This window comes from Dendrobates tinctorius, unplaced genomic scaffold (genome assembly GCF_039654945.1).
Source record: "Dendrobates tinctorius isolate UK_male_01 unplaced genomic scaffold, ASM3965494v1 ptg000201l, whole genome shotgun sequence".
Lineage (NCBI taxonomy): Eukaryota > Metazoa > Chordata > Amphibia > Anura > Dendrobatidae > Dendrobates > Dendrobates tinctorius.
In genome coordinates, this window is record NW_027361868.1 from 11,311,521 (window position 1) to 11,335,282 (window position 23,762).

Consider the following 23,762-nt stretch of genomic DNA (forward strand, 5'->3'; position numbering starts at 1 on the left):
CTGACATACATGTTGTTTAATAATTTGTTCAAAGATCTTTCCTGGTATAGAAGTCAGACTCACCGGCCTATAGTTGCCTGGGTTCACCTTCTTCCCCTTTTTGAAGATAGGAACAACATTTGCTCTTCTCCAGTCTTCTGGCACTTCTCCTGTTCTCCAAGAATTTTCAAAGATTATGGAGAGGGGTTCAAAAATTTCTTCTGCTATCTCCTTCAGTACTCTGGGGTGTAATTCATCTGGACCTGGAGACTTGAATTCATTTAGGTTAGCTAAGTGTTTCCTCACTATCTTTCTGTTTATAGATATCCTGGATTCTTCTATTCCCTTAATAGGACAGTGAAGAACAGTTGATGTTACATTTCCTTTCTGAGAGAATACAGATGCAAAATAGGAATTTAAAAGTTCAGCCTTCTCAACATCCTGTCTTACCATTTCATCATTTTCATCCTGTAAAAATCCTATAGCATCTTTGACTTTTCTTTTACTTTTGACATATCCCCAAAATCCTTTATTATTGCTTTTGACATCTCTTGCAAGCCTCAATTCATTTCAGCTTTAGTAATCTGATTTGTGCCCTGCAGGTTCTGCAGACAGCATTATATTCTTCTTTAGATATGCCTCCCTCTTTCCATTTTATAAACATTTTTTTCTTCCTTTTTAGCATGTGCTTAAGTTCTGTGTTCATCCATCCTGGTTTCCTTAAATGCTTCCTATTCTTCCCTCTTTTCGGAATTGTTAACAACTGTGCTTTGAGAATTTCATTTTTCAAGATTTCCCATCCTTCCTGGACATTTTTGTCTTTAAGGATATCCAGCCATTGGATCCCTCCAATTCTCTTTCTGAATCCCTTAAAATCTGCCTTTCTGAAATCTAACCTTGATGTCTGAGTCTTCACAGGTCTTCCGCCTCTAGTTATCCATAATTCTAAAATAGCATGGTCGCTACCTCCTAGGGTCCCAGCCACTATTACCTCCTCAACCATTTCCTCCCTGTTTATAGGGATTAGATCCAAGGTAGCAGTTCCCCTTGTTTTCTCCCCTACCTTTTGGAAGATAAAGTTGTCAGCAAGAGAGGATAAGAATTTCCTTGACCTGTTAGTTTTGCCTGAGAGAGATTCCCAACAAATGTCTGGATAGTTGAAATCTCCCATGACAACTATGTCATATTTTTTGGAGAACTTGGCCATTTGATGCATAAAGAGTTCATCCATGTCTTCAGCTTGCACAGGCGGCCTGTAGTAAATGCCTACAATGGTGTCCTTTCCATTGTTCTGTCCTTGTATTCTTACCCAAACAGTTTCCACAGAACTCCCGGTCTCCGAAGCTTCAATCTCTGTGCAGATATACGTGTTTCTAACATACAATGCGACACCCCCTCCTCGTTTATCAAGTCTGTTTCTTGCAAATAAGTTGTATCCTTCTAGTCTTGTATTCCAATCATGTGTATCGTCCCACCAAGTTTCAGTGATTCCAATGACATTATATTTCTTTTCCTGCGTTAGTAGTTCCAATTCTCCTTGTTTGTTGCCCATGCTTTGTGCATTAGTATAGAAACATTTTAGTTTGTGATTGTTTTCTCTTTCTCCAATATTTTTATTAATTAGATTCTTTTGTCTTTGTTCTTCCTTTCCACTTCTAATAGCAGAGTTCTCAATAGCATTTGTCAGGTGTATGGCTTTTTCTGGTCTTTTGCTTCCCTTCCCATGTTGTTCTAGTTTAAAGCTCTCCTTACAAGTGTAGCAAGGCGACTTCCAAATACATGCTTTCCAGTCTTCGTAAGGTGCACCCCATCTCTAGCAAGTAGTCCATCGTATAAGTAATTCACTCCGTGATCCAGAAATCCAAATCTTTGTTGACGGCCCCATCGACGTAGCCAGTTGTTCACCTGCAGAATCTTATTCCACCTCCTTGTTCCATGGCCATCCACTGGGAGGATGGAAGAGAAGACCACCTGCGCTCCCAGTTCTTTCACTTTAGCCTAAGTCTTCAAAGTCTCTGCAGATGGTTTCCAGGTCATTTCTTGCGGTGTCATTTGTCCCCACATGTAGTAGCAGGAATGGGTAGTCATCTGTAGGTCTGAAGAGTCCTGATATCCTGTCAGACACATCTTTAATTTTTGCACCTGGAAGACAGCACATTTCTCTTGAAGTTATATCCGGTCTGCAGATAGCGGCCTCTGTTCCTCTCAACAGGGAATCACCCATGACCACCACTCTCCGTTTCTTCTTCACAACACAAAAAAAGAGGCATTCAAAGAAAAGAACACGGTCCCTACAGTCAAACATGGCGGATGTTCCCTGATGTTTTGGGGTTGCTTTGCTGCCTCTGGCACTGGACTGCTTGACCGTGTGCATGGCATTATGAAGTCAGAAGACTACCAACAAATTTTGCAGCATAATGTAGGGCGCAGTGTGAGAAAGCTGGGTCTCCCTCAGAGGTCATGGGTCTTGAAGCAGGACAATGACCCAAAACACACTTCAAAAAGCACTAGAAAATGGTTTGAGAGAAAGCACTGGAGACTTCTAAGGTGGCCAGCAATGAGTCCAGACTTGAATCCCATAGAACACCTGTGGAGAGATCTAAAAATGGCAGTTTGGAGAAGGCACCCTTCAAATATCAGGGACCTGGAGCAGTTTGCCAAAGAAGAATGGTCTAAAATTCCAGCAGAGCATTGTAAGAAACTCATTGATGGTTACTGGAAGCGGTTGGTCGCAGTTATTTTGGCTAAAGGTTGTGCAACCAAGTATTAGGCTGAGGGTGCCAATACTTTTGTCTGGCCCATTTTTGGAGTTTTGTGTGAAATGATCAATGTTTTGCTTTTTGCTTCATTCTCTTTTGTGTTTTTTCATTTAAGACAAATTAAATGAAGATAATAATACCAAAGAATTTGTGTTTGCAATCATTTTCAGGAAAAAACTGAGTATTATCTGACAAAATTACAGGGATGTCAATACTTTTGGCCACAATTGTAACTTACACTTGCTTATCTGTCCAACACATTCATGGTGCGCGTGCATCGAGGAGGCTCAGACGCTGAGCCCCATCCTTACCGGGCACGTTACTGCTGTTACACAGCCAGCAGCGGCCGGCGCTAGCTCCTATCACTGCTGTTTAACCATTTACCTGCTGCTGTTAATCTGTACCATCATCATTTAAATGGCGAGATCACTGGCTACTCCGCCGTGATGAAAATGCGAGTTCCCATTGAATCACCATGTTCTGCTTCTTGCTGCATGCCCCCATTGCAGCCATGTTCGTCTTGCAAAGAAGCCCATCCTATAGCTGAGCTTCATAGGAAGATGTCAATTTAACCATATACTGTAATTAACAAAAAAGATTCAATGATTGCAGGTTAAAGTCCCCTGGGGGGGAGGGGAGACAAAAAAATATGAAAATATAATTAAAAAAAAAAATCATCAAGTTTAAAATATCTCTTTTTCAAAATAAAGAAATTGGGTCGGGGGATTGATATGCTACCACAGCACCTATAAAAGTCCGATCTATCAAAACATAAAATTAATCAACCCATTAAAACTCCAAAAGTAAAATCAAAACACCGTATTTGTGGTTTATCCATTGCTGCACTTTTCCCTAAAAATGCAATAAAAAAGTGATTAAAATTTCAACAGTCTTTGAAAATGGTATTCACAAAAATATCAGAGCTCAGTGTGCAAAAAAAAAAAAAAAGCCCTCACGCAGCTCCATTGAAGGAAAACTAAAGTTACTGGTAACGGAAAATGGTGACACAAACTAAGTTAAAAAAAAAAATAAATAACCACTGCAATATTTATATATATATATATATATATATATATACACAGTCATATGTAAAAGTTTGGGCACCCCTATTAATGTTAACCTTTTTTCTTTATAACAATTTTGGTTTTTGCAACAGGTATTTCAGTTTCATATGTCTAATAACTGATGGACTCAGTTATATTTCTGGATTCAAATGAGGTTTATTGTACTAACAGAAAATGTGCAATCTGCATTTAAACAAAATTTGACCGATGCAAAAGTATGGGCACCCTTATCATTTTCTTGATTTGAACACTCCTAATTACTTTTTACTGAGTTCCTGAAGCACTAAATTGGTTTTGTAACCTCATTGAGCTTTGAACTTCATAGCCAGGTGTATCAAATCATGAGAAAAGGTATTTAAAGTGGCCACTTGCAAGTAGTTCTCCTATTTGATTCTCCTATGAAGAGTGGCATCATGGGCTCCTCAAAACAACTCTCAAATGATCTGAAAACAAAGATTATTCAACATAGCTTTTCAGGGGAAGGATACAAAAAGTTGTCTCAGAGATTTAACCTGTCAGTTTCCACTGTGAGGAACATAGTAAGGAAATGGAAGAACACAGGTACAGTTCTTGTTAAGCCCAGAAGTGGCAGGCCAAGAAAAATATCAGAAAGGCAGAGAAGAAGAATGGTGAGAACAGTCAAGGACAATCCACAGACCACCTCCAAAGACCTGCAGCATCATCTTGCTGCAGATGGTGTCACTGTGCATCGGTCAACAATACAGCGCATGCATAATGCCTTTTTGTATGACCAAACAACTCAATCTTTGTTTCATCAGTTCACAGGACCTTCTTCTAAAATGTAACTGGCTTGTCCAAATGTGCTTTTGCATACCTCAGGTGACTCTGTTTGTGGCGTGCTTGCAGAAACGGCTTCTTTCGCATCACTCTCCCATACAGCTTCTCCTTGTGCAAAGTGCGCTGTATTGTTGACCGATGCACAGTGACACCATCTGCAGCATGATGATGCTGCAGGTCTTTGGAGGTGGTCTGTGGATTGTCCTTGACTGTTCTCACCATTCTTCTTCTCTGCCTTTCTGATATTTTTCTTGGCCTGCCACTTCTGGGCTTAACAAGAACTGTACCTGTGTTCTTCCATTTCCTTACTATATTCCTCACAGTGGAAACTGACAGGTTAAATCTCTGAGACAACTTTTTGTATCCTTCCCCTGAAAAGCTATGTTGAATAATCTTGGTTTTCAGATCATTTGAGAGTTGTTTTGAGGAGCCCATGATGCCACTCTTCATAGGAGAATCAAATAGGAGAACTACTTGCAAGTGGCCACTTTAAATACCTTTTCTCATGATTTGATACACCTGGCTATGAAGTTCAAAGCTCAATGAGGTTACAAAACAAATTTAGTGCTTCAGGAAGTCAGTAAAAAGTAGTTAGGAGTGTTCAAATCAAGAAAATGATAAGGGTGCCCATACTTATGCACCGGTCAAATTTTGTTTAAATGCAGATTGCACATTTTCTGTTAGTACAATAAACCTCATTTGAATCCAGAAATATAACTGAGTCCATCAGTTATTAGATATATGAAACTGAAATACCTGTTGCAAAAACCAAAATTGTTATAAAGAAAAAATGTTAACATTAATAGGGGTGCCCAAACTTTTACATATGACTGTATATATAAATTTGGTATCAATGTTATCACATTGACCTGTAGAATCAGACAACCTGAATATCAATAGCGGATTTATGGGGAGTTTTTTGTTTGTTTTTTCAGTTTCATCCCACTTGGAATTACTGTGTATTGTAAAGTGAATGGTGTAATTCAAAAATGCATCTGATCAGCCAAAAAAAAAAAAAAAAAATCGATGGAAGAAAAAAAAAAAAAAGGGTCTTCAGGAAATAAGGTGAGAAAAATACAAAAGTGAAAAAAAAAGTAAAATTCCATGTACAAAGGGGTTACTCAAGATGGCAGACAGAAGTTTGATTTGCTTTCTACTAAGAAGTTGGAGATGTTTGATAAGGAAATCAAAGAACAATATTAATATGACTTAGCTTTGGGGATAGGGGAAATATCGTGTCTGGTGGATTAATAATTTGTAGAATATAAAATCGGTAATCTATGTTTGCATTATATAATATGTATTTTGTAAATCGGATTGTAGTTTGTGTACTGTTATTTACTGTCATTAGCGCTTTAGTCTATTACTATTCTACATATGATATAATCCAGTCTATAAATTATATCTTGTACCAAGGAGAAACCTTACTTCTTAGACTCTAGTCCAGAGCCTCTCACCTAGCCAAATCAGATCTCATACTTTGCACTGACGAGAGCCAACAGCTCGAAACACTGTGTCTGCAAATTGAGATTTTGATTTGGCTTGTATCCTAAGTCATACTACAAGACTCGTTAAAGGGTTGATTGTGACTTGTAGGATCGCTACTACCAATAGGTGGCGCTGTAGAGTAAAAGTCCTCTTTCTTTCTGAAGAGGCAATTTGCATATTATTTTCCCAGAGGAGCATTGCACGGCGAATAAGCCTCCTTACCTTGACAAGCCACAGCTGGCATGTCACTCTCCGCAAGGAGAAACCTTACCTCTTAGACCCTAGTCCAGAGCCTCTCACCTAGCCAAATCAGATCTCATACTTTGCACTGACGAGAGCCAACAGCTCGAAACACTGTGTCTGCAAATTGAGATTTTGATTTGGCTTGTATCCTAAGTCATACTACAAGACTCGTTAAAGGGTTGATTGTGACTTGTAGGATCGCTACTACCAATAGGTGGCGCTGTAGAGTAAAAGTCCTCTTTCTTTCTGAAGAGGCAATTTGCATATCTTGTACCAATCATTTCAGTAAAGTTTTGGATGATGTTCTTAGATGCATTCTATCAAATATACAGTAGATGGCAGCAGAGGCCGTTCTGACATTTCTGTGCCTCCGGTTGATCACAGGGTGACAGTGATCCGATACCGCTCACATAATCCGCCAATAACCAACAGAACGTTACATATGAAAATATATAAAAACTAATCATAGCAAATATCGATTTCCCTTCCAAAATATAAGTAAACAATGTGCAAACAAGCCCAATACAAATGTATAACTTGATGTAATGGTCATTATTAGCTGCAATTTACAAGCATATCAATTACAGAAAAGCACAGCAGTGATACCTGGATCCGCCTGTATTTTGTGTGAGTGGGGTTTGTAGGTTGTTGTAGATTTTTGAGATGTAAAAGTTGATTGACTGGGACGCTGTCAGTATAACGGGCACTATGTGAGGGTCCCTACGGCTGGTGCACTCTGGCACCGTACTGGCGCTATTCTATAGACACTGTGTCAGGCACTGTCATGGGTGGCACTATGTGAGGGTCCCTATGGCTGGTGCACTCTGACACCGTACTGGCGCTATTCTATGGACACTGTGTCAGGCACTGTCATGGGTGGCACTATGTGAGGGTCCCTGTGGCTGGTGCACTCTGACACCGTACTGGCGCTATTCTATGGACACTGTGACAGGCACTGTTATGGGTGGCACTATGTGAGGGTCCCTGTGGCTGGTGCACTCTGACACCGTACTGGCGCTATTCTATGGACACTGTGTCAGGCACTGTTATGGGTGGCACTATGTGAGGGTCCCTATGGCTGGTGCACTCTGACACCGTACTGGCGCTATTCTATGGACACTGTGACAGGCACTGTTATGGGTGGCACTATGTGAGGGTCCCTGTGGCTGGTGCACTCTGACACCGTACTGGCGCTATTCTATGGACACTGTGTCAGGCACTGTTATGGGTGGCACTATGTGAGGGTCCCTGTGGCTGGTGCACTCTGACACCATACTGGCGCTATTCTATGGACACTGTGTCAGGCACTGTCATGGGTGGCACTATGTGAGGGACCCTATGGCTGGTGCACTCTGACACCATACTGGCGCTATTCTATGGACACTGTGTCAGGCATTGTCATGGGTGGCACTATGTGAGGGTCCCTATGGCTGGTGCACTCTGACACCATACTGGCGCTATTCTATGGACACTGTGACAGGCACTGTCATGGGTGGCACTATGTGAGGGTCCCTATGGCTGGTGCACTCTGGCACCGTACTATCACTATTCTATGGACACTGTGACAGGCACTGTTATGGGTGGCACTATGTGAGAGTCCCTATGGCTGGTGCACTCTGGCACCGTACTGGCGCTATTCTATGGACACTGTGACAGGCACTGTCATGGGTGGCACTATGTGAGGGTCCCTATGGCTGGTGCACTCTGACACCAGACTGGCGCTATTCTATGGACACTAGGGTGACCGGATCTCATATGGGGGGGGAAAAATGTCAGAATCTTGTTCGTCTGGACCCCACAAAACGATTCCCCTTTCCAGATATTGAGAGAGCCAAAATTTGAGCTCGATCAAACGACGTTAACCCGTGCCGCTCGTCGCTCAAAGTTTGAAAAAATCCAAATTGAGGTATTTTAAGATTTAGGTATTTTGCATAGTCTGTTAGACTATAAAGAATGTGACAACAACATTGCAGAAATAGCCCTGACCAAATTTTCGAACCATTTGTGGTATTTGAATGCAGAGTTGGTGGGATTATCGTTTTTTGATCCCACCATTACAGACAATGAAAAGTTGTTAATGGCTAATAAATTGCTCAGTAGCACAGATGAACCATCAGAGCACGCTAACCTACATGAGTTGATAATTTTACAGCGTTATCTAATCTATTCTAGAGCTTTTGTTAAAGTAGTTTTTCAAACGTCAGAATATAATGCTCGGCATTTGCTTACAACTTGCAGGACATATTGCTTTTGTTCTTCATCTTTTGTCAGAAGGTCGTTAAAGTCGGTTACTTCCTACCTCTTTTAATCTTTCTTTCCTAACTTTTGGATTTACAACCCTAGCGTGCTCTGATGGTTCATCTGTGCTACTGAGCAATTTATTAGCCATTAACAACTTTTCATTGTCTGTAATGGTGGGATCAAAAAACGATAATCCCACCAATTCTGCATTCAAATACCACAAATGGTTCGAAAATTTGGTCAGGGCTATTTCTGCAATGTTGTTGTCACATTCTTTATAGTCTAACAGACTATGCAAAATACCTAAATCTTAAAATACCTCAATTTGGATTTTTTCAAACTTTGAGCGACGAGCGGCACGGGTTAACGTTGTTTGATCGAGCTCAAATTTTGGCTATCTCAATATCTGGAAAGGGGAATCGTTTTGTGGGGTCCAGACGGACAAAATTCCGACATCGATTTTTTGCGGTCACCCTAAAGGACACTGTGACAGGTACTGTTATGGGTGGCACTATGTGAGGGTCCCTATGGCTGGTGCACTCTGGCACTGTACTGGCGCTATTCTATGGACACTGTGACAGGCACTGTCATGGGTGGCACTATGTGAGGGTCCCTATGGCTGGTGCACTCTGGCACCGTACTGGCGCTATTCTATGGACACTGTGACAGGCATTGTCATGGGTGGCACTATGTGAGGGTCCCTATGGCTGGTGCACTCTGGCACTGTACTGGCGCTATTCTATGGACACTGTGACAGGCACTGTCATGGGTGGCACTATGTGAGGGTCCCTATGGCTGGTGCACTCTGGCACCGTACTGGAGCTATTCTATGGACACTGTGACAGGCACTGTCATGGGTGGCACTATGTGAGGGTCCCTATGGCTGGTGCACTCTGGCACCGTACTGGCGCTATTCTATGGACACTGTGACGGGCACTGTCATGGGTGGCACTATGTGAGGGTCCCTATGGCTGGTGCACTCTGGCACCGTACTGGCGCTATTCTATGGACACTGACAGGCACTGTCATGGGTGGCACTATGTGAGGGTCCCTATGGCTGGTGCACTCTGGCACCGTACTGGCGCTATTCTATGGACACTGTGACAGGCACTGTCATGGGTGGCACTATGTGAGGGTCCCTATGGCTGGTGCACTCTGGCACTGTACTGGCGCTATTCTATGGACACTGTGACAGGCACTGTCATGGGTGGCACTATGTGAGGGTCCCTATGGCTGGTGCACTCTGGCACCGTACTGGCGCTATTCTATGGACACTGACAGGCACTGTCATGGGTGGCACTATGTGAGGGTCCCTATGGCTGGTGCACTCTGGCACCGTACTGGCGCTATTCTATGGACACTGTGACAGGCACTGTCATGGGTGGCACTATGTGAGGGTCCCTACGGCTGGTGCACTCTGACACCAGACTGGCGCTATTCTATGGACACTGACAGGCACTGTTATGGGTGGCACTATGTGAGGGTCCCTATGGCTGGTGCACTCTGACACCATACTGGCGCTATTCTATAGACACTGTGACAGGCACTGTCATGGGTGGCACTATGTGAGGGTCCCTATGGCTGGTGCACTGTGGCACCGTACTGGCGCTATTCTATGGACACTGTGACAGGCACTGTCATGGGTGGCACTATGTGAGGGTCCCTACGGCTGGTGCACTCTGAACCCATACTGGCGCTATTCTATGGACACTGTGACCGGCACTGTCATCGGTGGCACTATGTGAGAGTCCCTATGGCTGGTGCACTCTGACACCGTACTGGCGCTATTCTATGGACACTGTGACAGGCACTGTTATGGGTGGCACTATGTGAGGGTCCATATGGCTGATGCACTCTGACGCCGTACTGGCGCTATTCTATGGACACTGTGACAGGCACTGTTATGGGTGGCACTATGTGAGGGTCCATATGGCTGGTGCACTCTGACACCATACTGGCGCTATTCTATGGACACTGTGACAGGCACTGTTATGGGTGGCACTATGTGAGGGTCCCTATGGCTGGTGCACTCTGACACCGTACTGGCGCTATTCTATGGACACTGTGACAGGTACTGTTATGGGTGGCACTATGTGAGGGTCCCTATGGCTGGTGCACTCTGACACCGTACTGGCGCTATTCTATGGACACTGTGACAGGCACTGTCATGGGTGGCACTATGTGAGGGTCCCTACGGCTGGTGCACTCTGAACCCATACTGGCGCTATTCTATGGACACTGTGACCGGCACTGTCATCGGTGGCACTATGTGAGAGTCCCTATGGCTGGTGCACTCTGACACCGTACTGGCGCTATTCTATGGACACTGTGACAGGCACTGTTATGGGTGGCACTATGTGAGGGTCCATATGGCTGATGCACTCTGACGCCGTACTGGCGCTATTCTATGGACACTGTGACAGGCACTGTTATGGGTGGCACTATGTGAGGGTCCATATGGCTGGTGCACTCTGACACCGTACTGGCGCTATTCTATGGACACTGTGACAGGCACTGTTATGGGTGGCACTATGTGAGGGTCCCTATGGCTGGTGCACTCTGACACCGTACTGGCGCTATTCTATGGACACTGTGACAGGCACTGTTATGGGTGGCACTATGTGAGGGTCCCTATGGCTGGTGCACTCTGGCACCGTACTGGCGCTATTCTATAGACACTGTGGCTGACATTGATATGGGGTCCTTGTGGCTGATGCTCTCTAGGGGGCCCTATGATTGACACCAGGGTGCAGTCAGACGGCAGTATAAATCGGAGCGCGATCAGAACACAGTGCACGGATTGGCCGGCGTCTTTCCTGACCCAAGCATGGCGGCTTACAGTGGGGCAAAAAAGTATTTAGTCAGTCAGCAATAGTGCAAGTTCCACCACTTAAAAAGATGAGAGGCGTCTGTAATTTACATCATAGGTAGACTTCAACTATGGGAGACAAACTGAGAAAAAAAAATCCAGAAAATCACATTGTCTGTTTTTTTTTTCATTTTATTTGCATATTATGGTGGAAAATAAGTATTTGGTCAGAAACAAAATTTCATCTCAATACTTTGTGATATATCCTTTGTTGGCAATGACAGAGGTCAAACGTTTTCTGTAAGTCTTCACAAGGTTGCCACACACTGTTGTTGGTATGTTGGCCCATTCCTCCATGCAGATCTCCTCTAGAGCAGTGATGTTTTTGGCTTTTCGCTTGGCAACACGGACTTTCAACTCCCTCCAAAGGTTTTCTATAGGGTTGAGATCTGGAGACTGGCTAGGCCACTCCAGGACCTTGAAATGCTTCTTACGAAGCCACTCCTTCATTGCCCTGGCGGTGTGCTTTGGATCATTGTCATGTTGAAAGACCCAGCCACGTTTCATCTTCAATGCCCTTGCTGATGGAAGGAGGTTTGCACTGAAAATCTCACGATACATGGCCCCATTCATTCTTTCATGTACCCGGATCAGTCGTCCTGGCCCCTTTGCAGAGAAACAGCCCCAAAGCATGATGTTTCCACCACCATGCTTTACAGTAGGTATGGTGTTTGATGGATGCAACTCAGTATTCTTTTTCCTCCAAACACGACAAGTTGTGTTTCTACCAAACAGTTCCAGTTTGGTTTCATCAGACCATAGGACATTCTCCCAAAACTCCTCTGGATCATCCAAATGCTCTCTAGCAAACTTCAGACGGGCCCGGACATGTACAGGCTTAAGCAGTGGGACACGTCTGGCACTGCAGGATCTGAGTCCATGGTGGCGTAGTGTGTTACTTATGGTAGGCCTTGTTACATTGGTCCCAGCTCTCTGCAGTTCATTCACTAGGTCCCCCAGCGTGGTTCTGGGATTTTTGCTCACCGTTCTTGTGATCATTCTGACCCCACGGGGTGGGATTTTGCATGGAGCACCAGATCGAGGGAGATTATCAGTGGTCTTGTATGTCTTCCATTTTCTAATTATTGCTCCCACAGTTGATTTCTTCACTCCAAGCTGGTTGGCTATTGCAGATTCAGTCTTCCCAGCCTGGTGCAGGGCTACAATTTTGTTTCTGGTGTCCTTTGACAGCGCTTTGGTCTTCACCATAGTGGAGTTTGGAGTCAGACTGTTTGAGGGTGTGCACAGGTGTCTTTTTATACTGATAACAAGTTTAAACAGGTGCCATTACTACAGGTAATGAGTGGAGGAAAGAGGAGACTCTTAAAGAAGAAGTTACAGGTCTGTGAGAGCCAGAAATCTTGATTGCTTGTTTCTGACCAAATACTTATTTTCCACCATAATATGCAAATAAAATGAAAAAAAAAACAGACAATGTGATTTTCTGGATTTTTTTTTCTCAGTTTGTCTCCCATAGTTGAGGTCTACCTATGATGTAAATTACAGACGCCTCTCATCTTTTTAAGTGGTGGAACTTGCACTATTGCTGACTGACTAAATACTTTTTTGCCCCACTGTATATATTTCTATGCACCGTGGTCTTCGCACTGAATTCCGATCTCTCCCCGATTTATACTGCCGTCTGACGGCCCTGTTATAATAACCTCCATATAATTATCTGACATCGCTGTGGTTTACGCAGATCATCATTTATGGTGGCAGTAAAGAAGAAATAAAAAAAAATTATCATTAGAATGAAATGTTCGGCACCGTCGCTGCTACAGTTGAGCGATTCGATCTGTAACACATTAAATTCTGGGGAATTTTACATTTTGGGGCTTCAATGCAGCCATTTTGCTAGATTATTTGGAGAGCTGGAAAGGTGTTAAATGATTTTAAAAGAACTCACCGGGGAAGATGAAGAGCTGTGGAGGCCACATAAGGATAGGTGAGTGTACTCTGTTTTTTTATTATCTTAACCCTTTCTCGACCCTCCAGTCATTATGCTACATTCCCACGATGAGTTTTTAAGTAACTATTAAGTTACTTTTTTATTGTGTTTTTATCATCTTTTTTACGTACTGGTTTTTGTCTCTGGTTGGCGTGTCGTGCTTTAAATAAAGCTACCTTTTTTTTTTACCTGCCGAGTTTCTGCATCTAATGCAATTCTATGGGGAAAATTCCCACATAAAACTAAGAGAAAGTGACATGTTGCAGATTTGAAACCCACGCCACAGGTCAGATTATGCTATAAATCCCATCCGCATCGCCAGAACTGTAAGACACTACTGTGTGAAATACGCACCAAAATCTCACCGTGGCGCTGGAGAAACTTCAGAGCGTAATTCTTTTTTTTTCCCTCGACCTTTATGGCTATTTCAGTTTGGAACAATAATAATTCTGGCCATATCAAGGAATTTAGGGAGATACACTCATCTCTTATCACCACCTTGTAAGGTAATGAGAAGCGGGAAAGTAATCATTATCCCCCAGTGACAACGCTGGGAGATTAGCAGCTAGAAGGTGTAGAAGGTGATAAAATGGTGCGATAGCAGAGAAGCTTCACATGCAATCCGTCGTCTCAGTAACTCGGCATGAAGGCCCCCCCCAAAAAAAATTTATAGCGGCATCCATGTTCTGATCCATCTACGCGGACAAAACTTTTATATCATATTGGGTATCTAAGACGGCAGAAGGGTGAAAGCCTCAGTTATTTGTAGAGATGGCAAAGGATCCTCGTACACATTAGATTTATTTTGTCCGAACCTGTGGATTTCAGCAGGACCGGCTGACTCGTCCATGACACAGGAAAGATTCACGGTACCCAATTCCAACCTGTCTTTTGTTGCGGCTGGATCTCACGGCTACAAAATATATGTCAGAATGATATCGCTCTTGGTTTAGATTAGTGAATAGGTTAAGGCTAGGGCTACATGGCAACTTGTGGCCACACGACTGTTCAAACGCGATCGGTGCATCCTTGGTGTGGCCAAACATTTAAGTGCACCCTCACACCTGCTTGTTTTTCCTCTTCCTGTGCTTAGTTTGAACAGTCATTCTGTGCTGAAACTCCCTTTAAGTTCATAAATAATGTACTGCTAGTCCAGTATGTGTAATTGACGTGATGGCAAAGACATCCAGCAGGTCCAGCTGACTGGTGGAGGCCCAGAAACATTCCCTATGGTGGTGAAACTAACAGAGGTAACTGGATGCAGCGACACAGAGCAAGGGTTAACTAATGCTACCCACGGAACGCAGCAGGTCCCTGCTTTCTCTTCTCTCTGGAGGGAACTCTGCTCTCTTCCCGCGCAACAACGCCTTAACATCCTCTGACTCACCACGCCCCCTCTCTGCAGTTCATGGGTCCCCTCCGTCCTCAATTTCCTTCCTCCCTGCAACAACAGGATTGGCCCCATCAGTTCCGGACCCGGTGCCCTGTCAGCCCTCACAACCCGATCTTCTTCCTTACAAAACATCCAGCAGGTCTGACTGATAGAAGCCCAGGCACATTCTCTATGGTGGCGAAGACATCCAGCAGGTCTGACTGATAGAAGCCCAGGCACATTCCCTATGGTGGTGAAAACATCCAGCAGGTCTGACTGATAGAAGCCCAGGCACATTCCCTATGGTGGCGAAGACATCCAGTAGGTCCAACTGACTGGTGGAAGCCCAGGCACATTCTCTATGGTGGTGAAGACATCCAGTAGGTCCAACTGACTGGTGGAAGCCCAGGCACATTCTCTATGGTGGTGAAGACATCCAGCAGGTCCAACTGACTGGTGGAAACCCAGGCACATTCCCTATCGTTAGCTGCGTCACATAGCTGTAGCCTAATTGTTCACACGTGACCATAAACTCACTTCTACATACCACAGTAGGCGGATGATGCACTTTCCTTAGTTCTCTGAAGACTATCATAGTCAGCATTCTTGGGAGTCCGAGGATTCCATTTTTGTTATCTACATGCTGTTTGTAATAAAAATAATTTATCCTTCATTGTAAATTAGTTTTATCATCGAAATGTCCAAACTTTCTGCTCTTTGCCCCTAAACCAATGAAACAAGAATAATTTCAATAGCTTAAGATAACTAATATAACAAGTAGTTTCTCCAAATACACCATCAAATGCCACTTTTACTGACTCCTGCATTCTCAGAATTATTCATCCCCCCGGAAAAGGTTCCATCATAAGAGCACAGATTCATAAATCAGGTGATGTCTCATGCACCACTAATGTATTAAAGAGCTTCATTAGTTTCATCAGGTCATGATTGAAATAAAACACATGAAATACCCGGACTGGCTGGGGGCTTATTGAGTGAGACAGGTGATTGCATATTTGAAACATGACTATTATGTCAAGCAAGTGGTCCAGAAAGTTATTAGAAGATATCATTGGCATGCACAAACAAGAAAAAAATACAGAACTATATATATACATCGAATGTAACTAGAGATATACAGTAGTTGCCTCAAGCCATGATCACAAGTTCAAAGTTATAAAAACACCGGCTACCATACTTGAACGTGGCAGAATGACAATGTCACCAGCTGTTCTTGAGAAGGCAGATGGTCTAAAACCTATGAGTGATTGTAAATAAAAAAACAAAGCAAGACTTGGCGCAGCAGCACTGAGGGTTTAGTAAGGCGCATGCTAAATGCTAAAGGTTTCCATGTCCATACTTCATGACTTATAACATAAGCCACAGAAGTTTTGAGATTGTGTTCTGTGGAGCAATAAAAAATAAATGGAGGAATGACTGGAGGAGGAAGAATGAAGCATATGCTGAAAATAACACCCTGCCTATAGTGAAGCATGGTGGTGACTCGATGCCTACAGTGAAGCATGGTGGTGACTCAATGATGCTTACAGTAAAGCATGGTGGTGACTCAGTGATGCCGTATGGCTGCTTTGCTTCCATGGGAACTGGAAACCTGCAGCGTGTGACGGCCAAAATGGATTCAATCAAGTGTCAGAAAATCTTAGGAGAAAATGTCATTTCTACTTTGAGGAAGATGAAGCTTGGAGGTCACTGGCAGGACAATTATCCAAGCAACCCACCAAGGTTTGGCTGTCAGTCGTCTGACTTCAACCCCATAGAAAATCTTTGGTGGGATTTAAAGATTGTGGTGCAGGACACATAACCAAGAATATTACTGACCAGGAGGCCATCAACCATAAAGAATAGACTAAGATTGCTCAGGAATGTTGCCAGACGCAGCTGTCTAGCTATGCATCATGTCTATAGTAAGTCATAACAGCTAGAGGGGCAGCAGATCATAACAGTCAGAGGGGCTCTACTAAATACTAAAGACCCTTGTCAAGGAGGGGTGAATAATTGCGAGACTGCAGGAGTCACTAACAGTGATATTTTGTGCTGATTTTGGACAAACCACTTGTAATATTAGTTGTGTTGAGCTTTTTTTATTGCTAAAAGTATGTATGTTTTACTAATAAACCTAATTTGCAATGAGGGGTTGAATATTTTTGATTACAAATGTATGTACAGACTCTGTACTAGGAACAGGTGTAGTAGCCTAGAGTGATCGTCCTCCATAGATCGATAGTCATCTTCAGGTCCTCAGAAATGTTGATGCTTCACTACTTTGAATGAGTTTGAGTGTAATACCAGACCCAACCCATGGATAGGAGTGGCGCTGTCCCTGGAAAGAAGCAGCCATGTTTTTCTAATCTCATACAGCCGCTTTATGAGCAGGATACCTATTATCTTCTGGAAACAGATGATAGCAGCACCTGGTGGATCTGTTTTTCCTTTTTTTTAGGATTTTTCTTTAAATGAATGGGTAATTATCATCTTTGGTGTCGTGCTGGCGGTTAAATCCAGAACTTTTGCACTTGCACTCAGTAGGCTGCAATACTTCAATCCTTTATTTCCATGCTATAGATATGATTAGACATAATCACGCTGGAAATAATTAACGCTTTGCAATCAATGTGGCAATTACACTGGATTCCTGCACGAAGAAACGCTTCAGACAGCACAAAACCATAGGATAATGTCCTGTGGATGAAGCTGAATAGTCGCCTCAATTCAGGACTCTATACAAACAGATACAAAACAAAGCCAAAACCTGACAACTTGGACAACCACTCCATTCCAGACACAAAAGCATCTGTGTCATCCATCTCTCAGATTATAAACCCAACACAGTGGAGCTGGCTGTGCTTTCTAGAGGACTCTCATTTTGTCCTACCAAGGCCCTAGATAAAACTGAACTCTGCAGTGATATAGAACATGATTTCAGGAAACTGCGCCTAAGGGAATATTTCAATGATACAGAAGATTCAGAAAACACTCAGACCGAAGGAAAAGAGATTCCAACAACCAAAAAGAGGTCAGATTGGACACGTCCTTCAGACATTTGATAAAATCCACCATCATAGACACCAACAGGAGCAGCTTCGGACTGGAGCACCTTGGGCCCACCAGAGAAAATCATTCTTGGGGCCCACTATGTAGCTACATAGAAATAAAACAAGACCACCAATTGTGCGGGTCCGGGTATAATATAAGGTAGTACAAATCTTAATTATGTAGCAAGAGTTGGGGTAGCCTCCCTCATAGAATATAAAGCAGCCCCCTCATCTATATATATAGTTGCCTTAAATTGTCTGTCATCCACTTCCGTCTGGATGTCCCCGAATCCCACAATCCAGTGCGCCGTACCGGAAGTACACCGACCGCCATTTTGGTACACCCAAGTGATGCCGCTCGGATTCCAGGCCGCAGCTGCAATCCCGACTCCTAGCTACGCTCGGATCCAGGACGCAGCTGCAATCCCGACTCCTAGCTACGCTCGGATCCAGGACACAGCTGCAATCCCGACTCCTAGCTACGCTCGGATCCAGGACGCAGCGGTAATCCCGACTCCTAGCTACGCTCGGATCCGGGCCACCGCTGCGATCCCGAACGCTGCTGCGATTCTGAACGCCGCTGCCATACCGACCGCCACTCAGGCCACCGCTGCGATCCCAACTGCCGCTGGGATCCCAGCTACCACTGCGTTCCAGGCTGCCGCCGCGATCCCGAACACCGCTGGGATCCCGGCTGCTGCTTGGATCCCAGCCGCCGCTCGGATCCAGGCCGCCGCTGCGATCACGAGGCTGTGAAAGGGGTGTAACGAGAGGGTATAACGAGAGGGGTGTAATGAAGGGGGTGTAATGAGAGGGTGTAATGAGGGGGTGTAATGTGGGGGGACTAATGAGAGGGATGCCTCCGCCGGAACCCCGCCAGGACCCACCGCATGACTACACACGGTGGATCCCGCCGCTGCCTGTATGTGCAGGCACAGCCAGCAGGAAACACCGCGGCTTGAGGCCTGTGCTGGAGATTGGGTGCGGCCACCCTCTGGTGGCGCCAAACACCATCTCCAGCACAGGCCGCAAAACAGTCTTTCCTGCCGGTTATGACGGCATGGAAGTGGGTAGGCCGCCACCCCCAGTGCCACAAAGCTGCCCCCATCGTGATGTTATTGCCCTCCCGATGCAATAGCATCGGGCACACATCTAGTATAATATAATGCAGCCTCCTCATAGAATATAATTCAGCCATCTCAGAGAATATAATGCTGTCCCCTTCATAGGGTATAATGCAGCCATCTCACAGAATATAATGCTGCCCCCTCATAGGGTATAATCCTGCCCCCTTCATAGGGTATAATGCTGCCCCCTTCATAGGGTATAATGCTGCCCCCTTCATAGGGTATAATGCTGCCCCCCTCATAGGGTATAATGCTGCCCCCTTCATAGGGTATAATGCTGCCCCCTTCATAGGGTATAATGCTGCCCCCTTCATAGGGTATAATGCTGCCCCCTTCATAGGGTATAATGCTGCCCCCTCATAGGGTATAATGCTGCCCCCTTCATAGGGTATAATGCTGCCCCCTCATAGGGTATAATGCTGCCCCCTTCATAGGGTATAATGCTGCCCCCTTCATAGGGTATAATGCTGCCCCCTTCATAGGGTATAATGCTGCCCCCCTCATAGGGTATAATGCTGCCCCCTCATAGGGTATAATGCTGCCCCCTTCATAGGGTATAATGCTGCCCCCCTCATAGGGTATAATGCTGCCCCCTTCATAGGGTATAATGCTGCCCCCTCATAGGGTATAATGCTGCCCCCCTCATAGGGTATAATGCTGCCCCCCTCACAGGGTATAATGCTGCCCCCTTCATAGGGTATAATGCTGCCCCCTTCATAGGGTATAATGCTGCCCCCTTCATAGGGTATAATGCTGCCCCCTCACAGGGTATAATGCTGCCCCCTTCATAGGGTATAATGCTGCCCCCTTCATAGGGTATAATGCTGCCCCCCTCATAGGGTATAATGCTGCCCCCTTCACAGGGTATAATGCTGCCCCCTTCACAGGGTATAATGCTGCCCCCTTCATAGGGTATAATGCTGCCCCCCTCATAGGGTATAATGCTGCCCCCCTCATAGGGTATAATGCTGCCCCCTTCATAGGGTATAATGCTGCCCCCTCATAGGGTATAATGCTGCCCCCTTCATAGGGTATAATGCTGCCCCCTTCATAGGGTATAATGCTGCCCCCCTCATAGGGTATAATGCTGCCCCCCTCATAGGGTATAATGCTGCCCCCTTCATAGGGTATAATGCTGCCCCCCTCATAGGATATAATGCTGCCCCCTCATAGGGTATAATGCTGCCCCCCTCATAGGGTATAATGCTGCCCCCCTCATAGGGTATAATGCTGCCCCCTTCATAGGGTATAATGCTGCCCCCTCATAGGGTATAATGCTGCCCCCTTCATAGGGTATAATGCTGCCCCCTTCATAGGGTATAATGCTGCCCCCTTCATAGGGTATAATGCTGCCCCCTTCATAGGGTATAATGCTGCCCCCCTCACAGGGTATAATGCTGCCCCCCTCACAGGGTATAATGCTGCCCCCTTCACAGGGTATAATGCTGCCCCCTTCACAGGGTATAATGATGCCCCCTCACAGGGTATAATGCTGCCCCCTTCATAGGGTATAATGCTGCCCCCCTCATAGGGTATAATGCTGCCCCCCTCATAGGGTATAATGCTGCCCCCTCATAGGGTATAATGCTGCCCCCTTCATAGGGTATAATGATGCCCCCTCACAGGGTATAATGCTGCCCCCTTCATAGGGTATAATGCTGCCCCCCTCATAGGGTATAATGCTGCCCCCTCTCATAGGGTATAATGCTGCCCCCTCACAGGGTATAATGCTGCCCCCCTCATAGGGTATAATGCTGCCCCCCTCATAGGGTATAATGCTGCCCCCTCATAGGGTATAATGCTGCCCCCCTCATAGGGTATAATGCTGCCTCCTCATAGGGTATAATGCTGCCCCCCTCATAGGGTATAATGCTGCCCCCTTCATAGGGTATAATGATGCCCCCTCACAGGGTATAATGCTGCCCCCTTCATAGGGTATAATGCTGCCCCCTCATAGGGTATAATGCTGCCCCCTTCATAGGGTATAATGCTGCCCCCTCACAGGGTATAATGCTGCCCCCCTCATAGGGTATAATGCTGCCCCCCTCATAGGTTATAATGCTGCCCCCCTCATAGGGTATAATGCTGCCCCCCTCATAGGGTATAATGCTGCCCCCTCATAGGGTATAATGCTGCCCCCCTCATAGGGTATAATGCTGCCCCCTTCATAGGGTATAATGCTGCCCCCCCTCATAGGGTATAATGCTGCCCCCCTCATAGGGTATAATGCTGCCCCCCCTCATAGGGTATAATGCTGCCCCCCCTCATAGGGTATAATGCTGCCCCCCTCATAGGGTATAATGCTGCCCCCCCTCATAGGGTATAATGCTGCCCCCCTCATAGGGTATAATGCTGCCCCCCCTCATAGGGTATAATGCTGCCCCCCCTCATAGGGTATAATACTGCCCCCCTCATAGGGTATAATACTGCCCCCCTCATAGGGTATAATGCTGCCCCCCCTCATAGGGTATAATACTGCCCCCCTCATAGGGTATAATGCTGCCCCCCTCACAGGGTATAATGCTGCCCCCCTCACAGGGTATAATGCTGCCCCCTTCACAGGGTATAATGCTGCCCCCTTCACAGGGTATAATGATGCCCCCTCACAGGGTATAATGCTGCCCCCTTCATAGGGTATAATGCTGCCCCCCTCATAGGGTATAATGCTGCCCCCCTCATAGGGTATAATGCTGCCCCCTCATAGGGTATAATGCTGCCCCCTTCATAGGGTATAATGATGCCCCCTCACAGGGTATAATGCTGCCCCCTTCATAGGGTATAATGCTGCCCCCCTCATAGGGTATAATGCTGCCCCCTCTCATAGGGTATAATGCTGCCCCCTCACAGGGTATAATGCTGCCCCCCTCATAGGGTATAATGCTGCCCCCCTCATAGGGTATAATGCTGCCCCCTCATAGGGTATAATGCTGCCCCCCTCATAGGGTATAATGCTGCCTCCTCATAGGGTATAATGCTGCCCCCCTCATAGGGTATAATGCTGCCCCCTTCATAGGGTATAATGATGCCCCCTCACAGGGTATAATGCTGCCCCCTTCATAGGGTATAATGCTGCCCCCTCATAGGGTATAATGCTGCCCCCTTCATAGGGTATAATGCTGCCCCCTCACAGGGTATAATGCTGCCCCCCTCATAGGGTATAATGCTGCCCCCCTCATAGGTTATAATGCTGCCCCCCTCATAGGGTATAATGCTGCCCCCCTCATAGGGTATAATGCTGCCCCCTCATAGGGAATAATGCTGCCCCCCTCATAGGGTATAATGCTGCCCCCTTCATAGGGTATAATGCTGCCCCCCCTCATAGGGTATAATGCTGCCCCCCTCATAGGGTATAATGCTGCCCCCCCTCATAGGGTATAATGCTGCCCCCCCTCATAGGGTATAATGCTGCCCCCCTCATAGGGTATAATGCTGCCCCCCCTCATAGGGTATAATACTGCCCCCCTCATAGGGTATAATGCTGCCCCCCCTCATAGGGTATAATGCTGCCCCCCTCATAGGGTATAATGCTGCCCCCCCTCATAGGGTATAATGCTGCCCCCCCTCATAGGGTATAATGCTGCCCCCCTCATAGGGTATAATGCTGCCCCCCCTCATAGGGTATAATACTGCCCCCCTCATAGGGTATAATGCTGCCCCCCTCATAGGGTATAATGCACCCCCTCATAGGGTATAATGCTGCCCCCCTCATAGGGTATAATGCTGCCTCCTCCTCATAGGGTATAATGCTGCCCCCCTCATAGGGTATAATGCTGCCCCCCCTCATAGGGTATAATGCTGCCCCCCCTCATAGGGTATAATACTGCCCCCCTCATAGGGTATAATGCTGCCCCCCCTCATAGGGTATAATGCTGCCCCCCCTCATAGGGTATAATGCTGCCCCCTCATAGAATATAAATTCGCCCTGCTGGAGGCGGTGTGTCCAGTCACACGTGACCATTACATATAGAGACAGACAGATAATAGAGAGATAGATAGAGAGACAGATAGATAGATAATAGAGAGACAGATATAGAGATAGATAGAGAGACAGACAGATAATAGAGAGACAGGTAGATATAGAGCCCATCTGGACCCTTACCATGCAGCAGCCTCTCCTACAATTAACTATATACTTGCTATGTTCCTTGTTGTATGGAGGACGTGGTGGGGAGAGCGCTCGGTCACGGTGTACAGCACCCGCCTCCTGTGGGCAGCGCAGCCTACCGGCACTGTGTGTTATATTGTGGACATGTCAATAAAGTTTGTTGAACTGTGATCGCTGCGTAAACAAACATGGCGGCTCGGCTCCAGGAGCCGGAGAGAGCGGCTGACCCAGGGAACTGGGATCATTCTCCGTTCACAAGGGCCACCATGGAGGACAAGGCGGGGTTTAGAGGATGGCGAGGAGCAGCCTGAGGTGAAGGTCACCGGGCCCGGGCGTAGTGATCTGTGTGAACTGTGGCCACAGCTGTGCGGGGTAGTAGTGTATCATATGAGGCCGTATGGGACTATTTACTTCTAAAATAATTGTGTTTGCAGCCAGAGGCTGTGAGGCTGCTGCAAAACTACCACTCCCAGCACTCTTTAAGAGCCAGCGGCTGCCAGGGCATGATGGGAGTTGTAGTTTTACCACAGCTACAAGCAAAAATCAATTGCAGCAACTTTTGGGGGTATGTGTGTAGTTGTTCAGTGATATTCCACCTCCCCAGTGTATCATGGCCTCCTATAGGGAACCTGTAGGTGCTAGTAGCAGGATGGGAGCTGGCGACGGGGGCATTAAGGTGCAGAAGGCAGAAGTGCCCCTCACAGCTCTGGCTA

The 23,762-nt window shown here is 45.8% G+C and overlaps 1 protein-coding gene across 1 annotated transcript; it reads right to left on the reverse strand.

Moving 5' to 3' along the window:
- Positions 1–190: 190 nt before the first annotated feature.
- On the reverse strand, positions 191–23,249 carry LOC141056946 (uncharacterized). Its single transcript, XM_073553422.1, has 2 exons — positions 23,044–23,249; positions 191–3,317 (listed from the first exon to the last, which is right to left on the reverse strand). The coding sequence occupies exon 2, from the start codon at positions 1,529–1,531 to the stop codon at positions 545–547; it is 987 nt and encodes a 328-aa protein (XP_073409523.1). The 5' UTR covers positions 1,532–3,317; positions 23,044–23,249; the 3' UTR covers positions 191–544.
- Between the last annotated feature and the right edge of the window lie 513 nt (positions 23,250–23,762).

Excerpts from the sequence above, each read along its gene's own strand:
- LOC141056946 (XM_073553422.1), bottom strand. The coding sequence starts at position 1,531 with ATGGGCAACAAACAAGGAGAATTGGAACTACTAACGCAGGAAAAGAAA.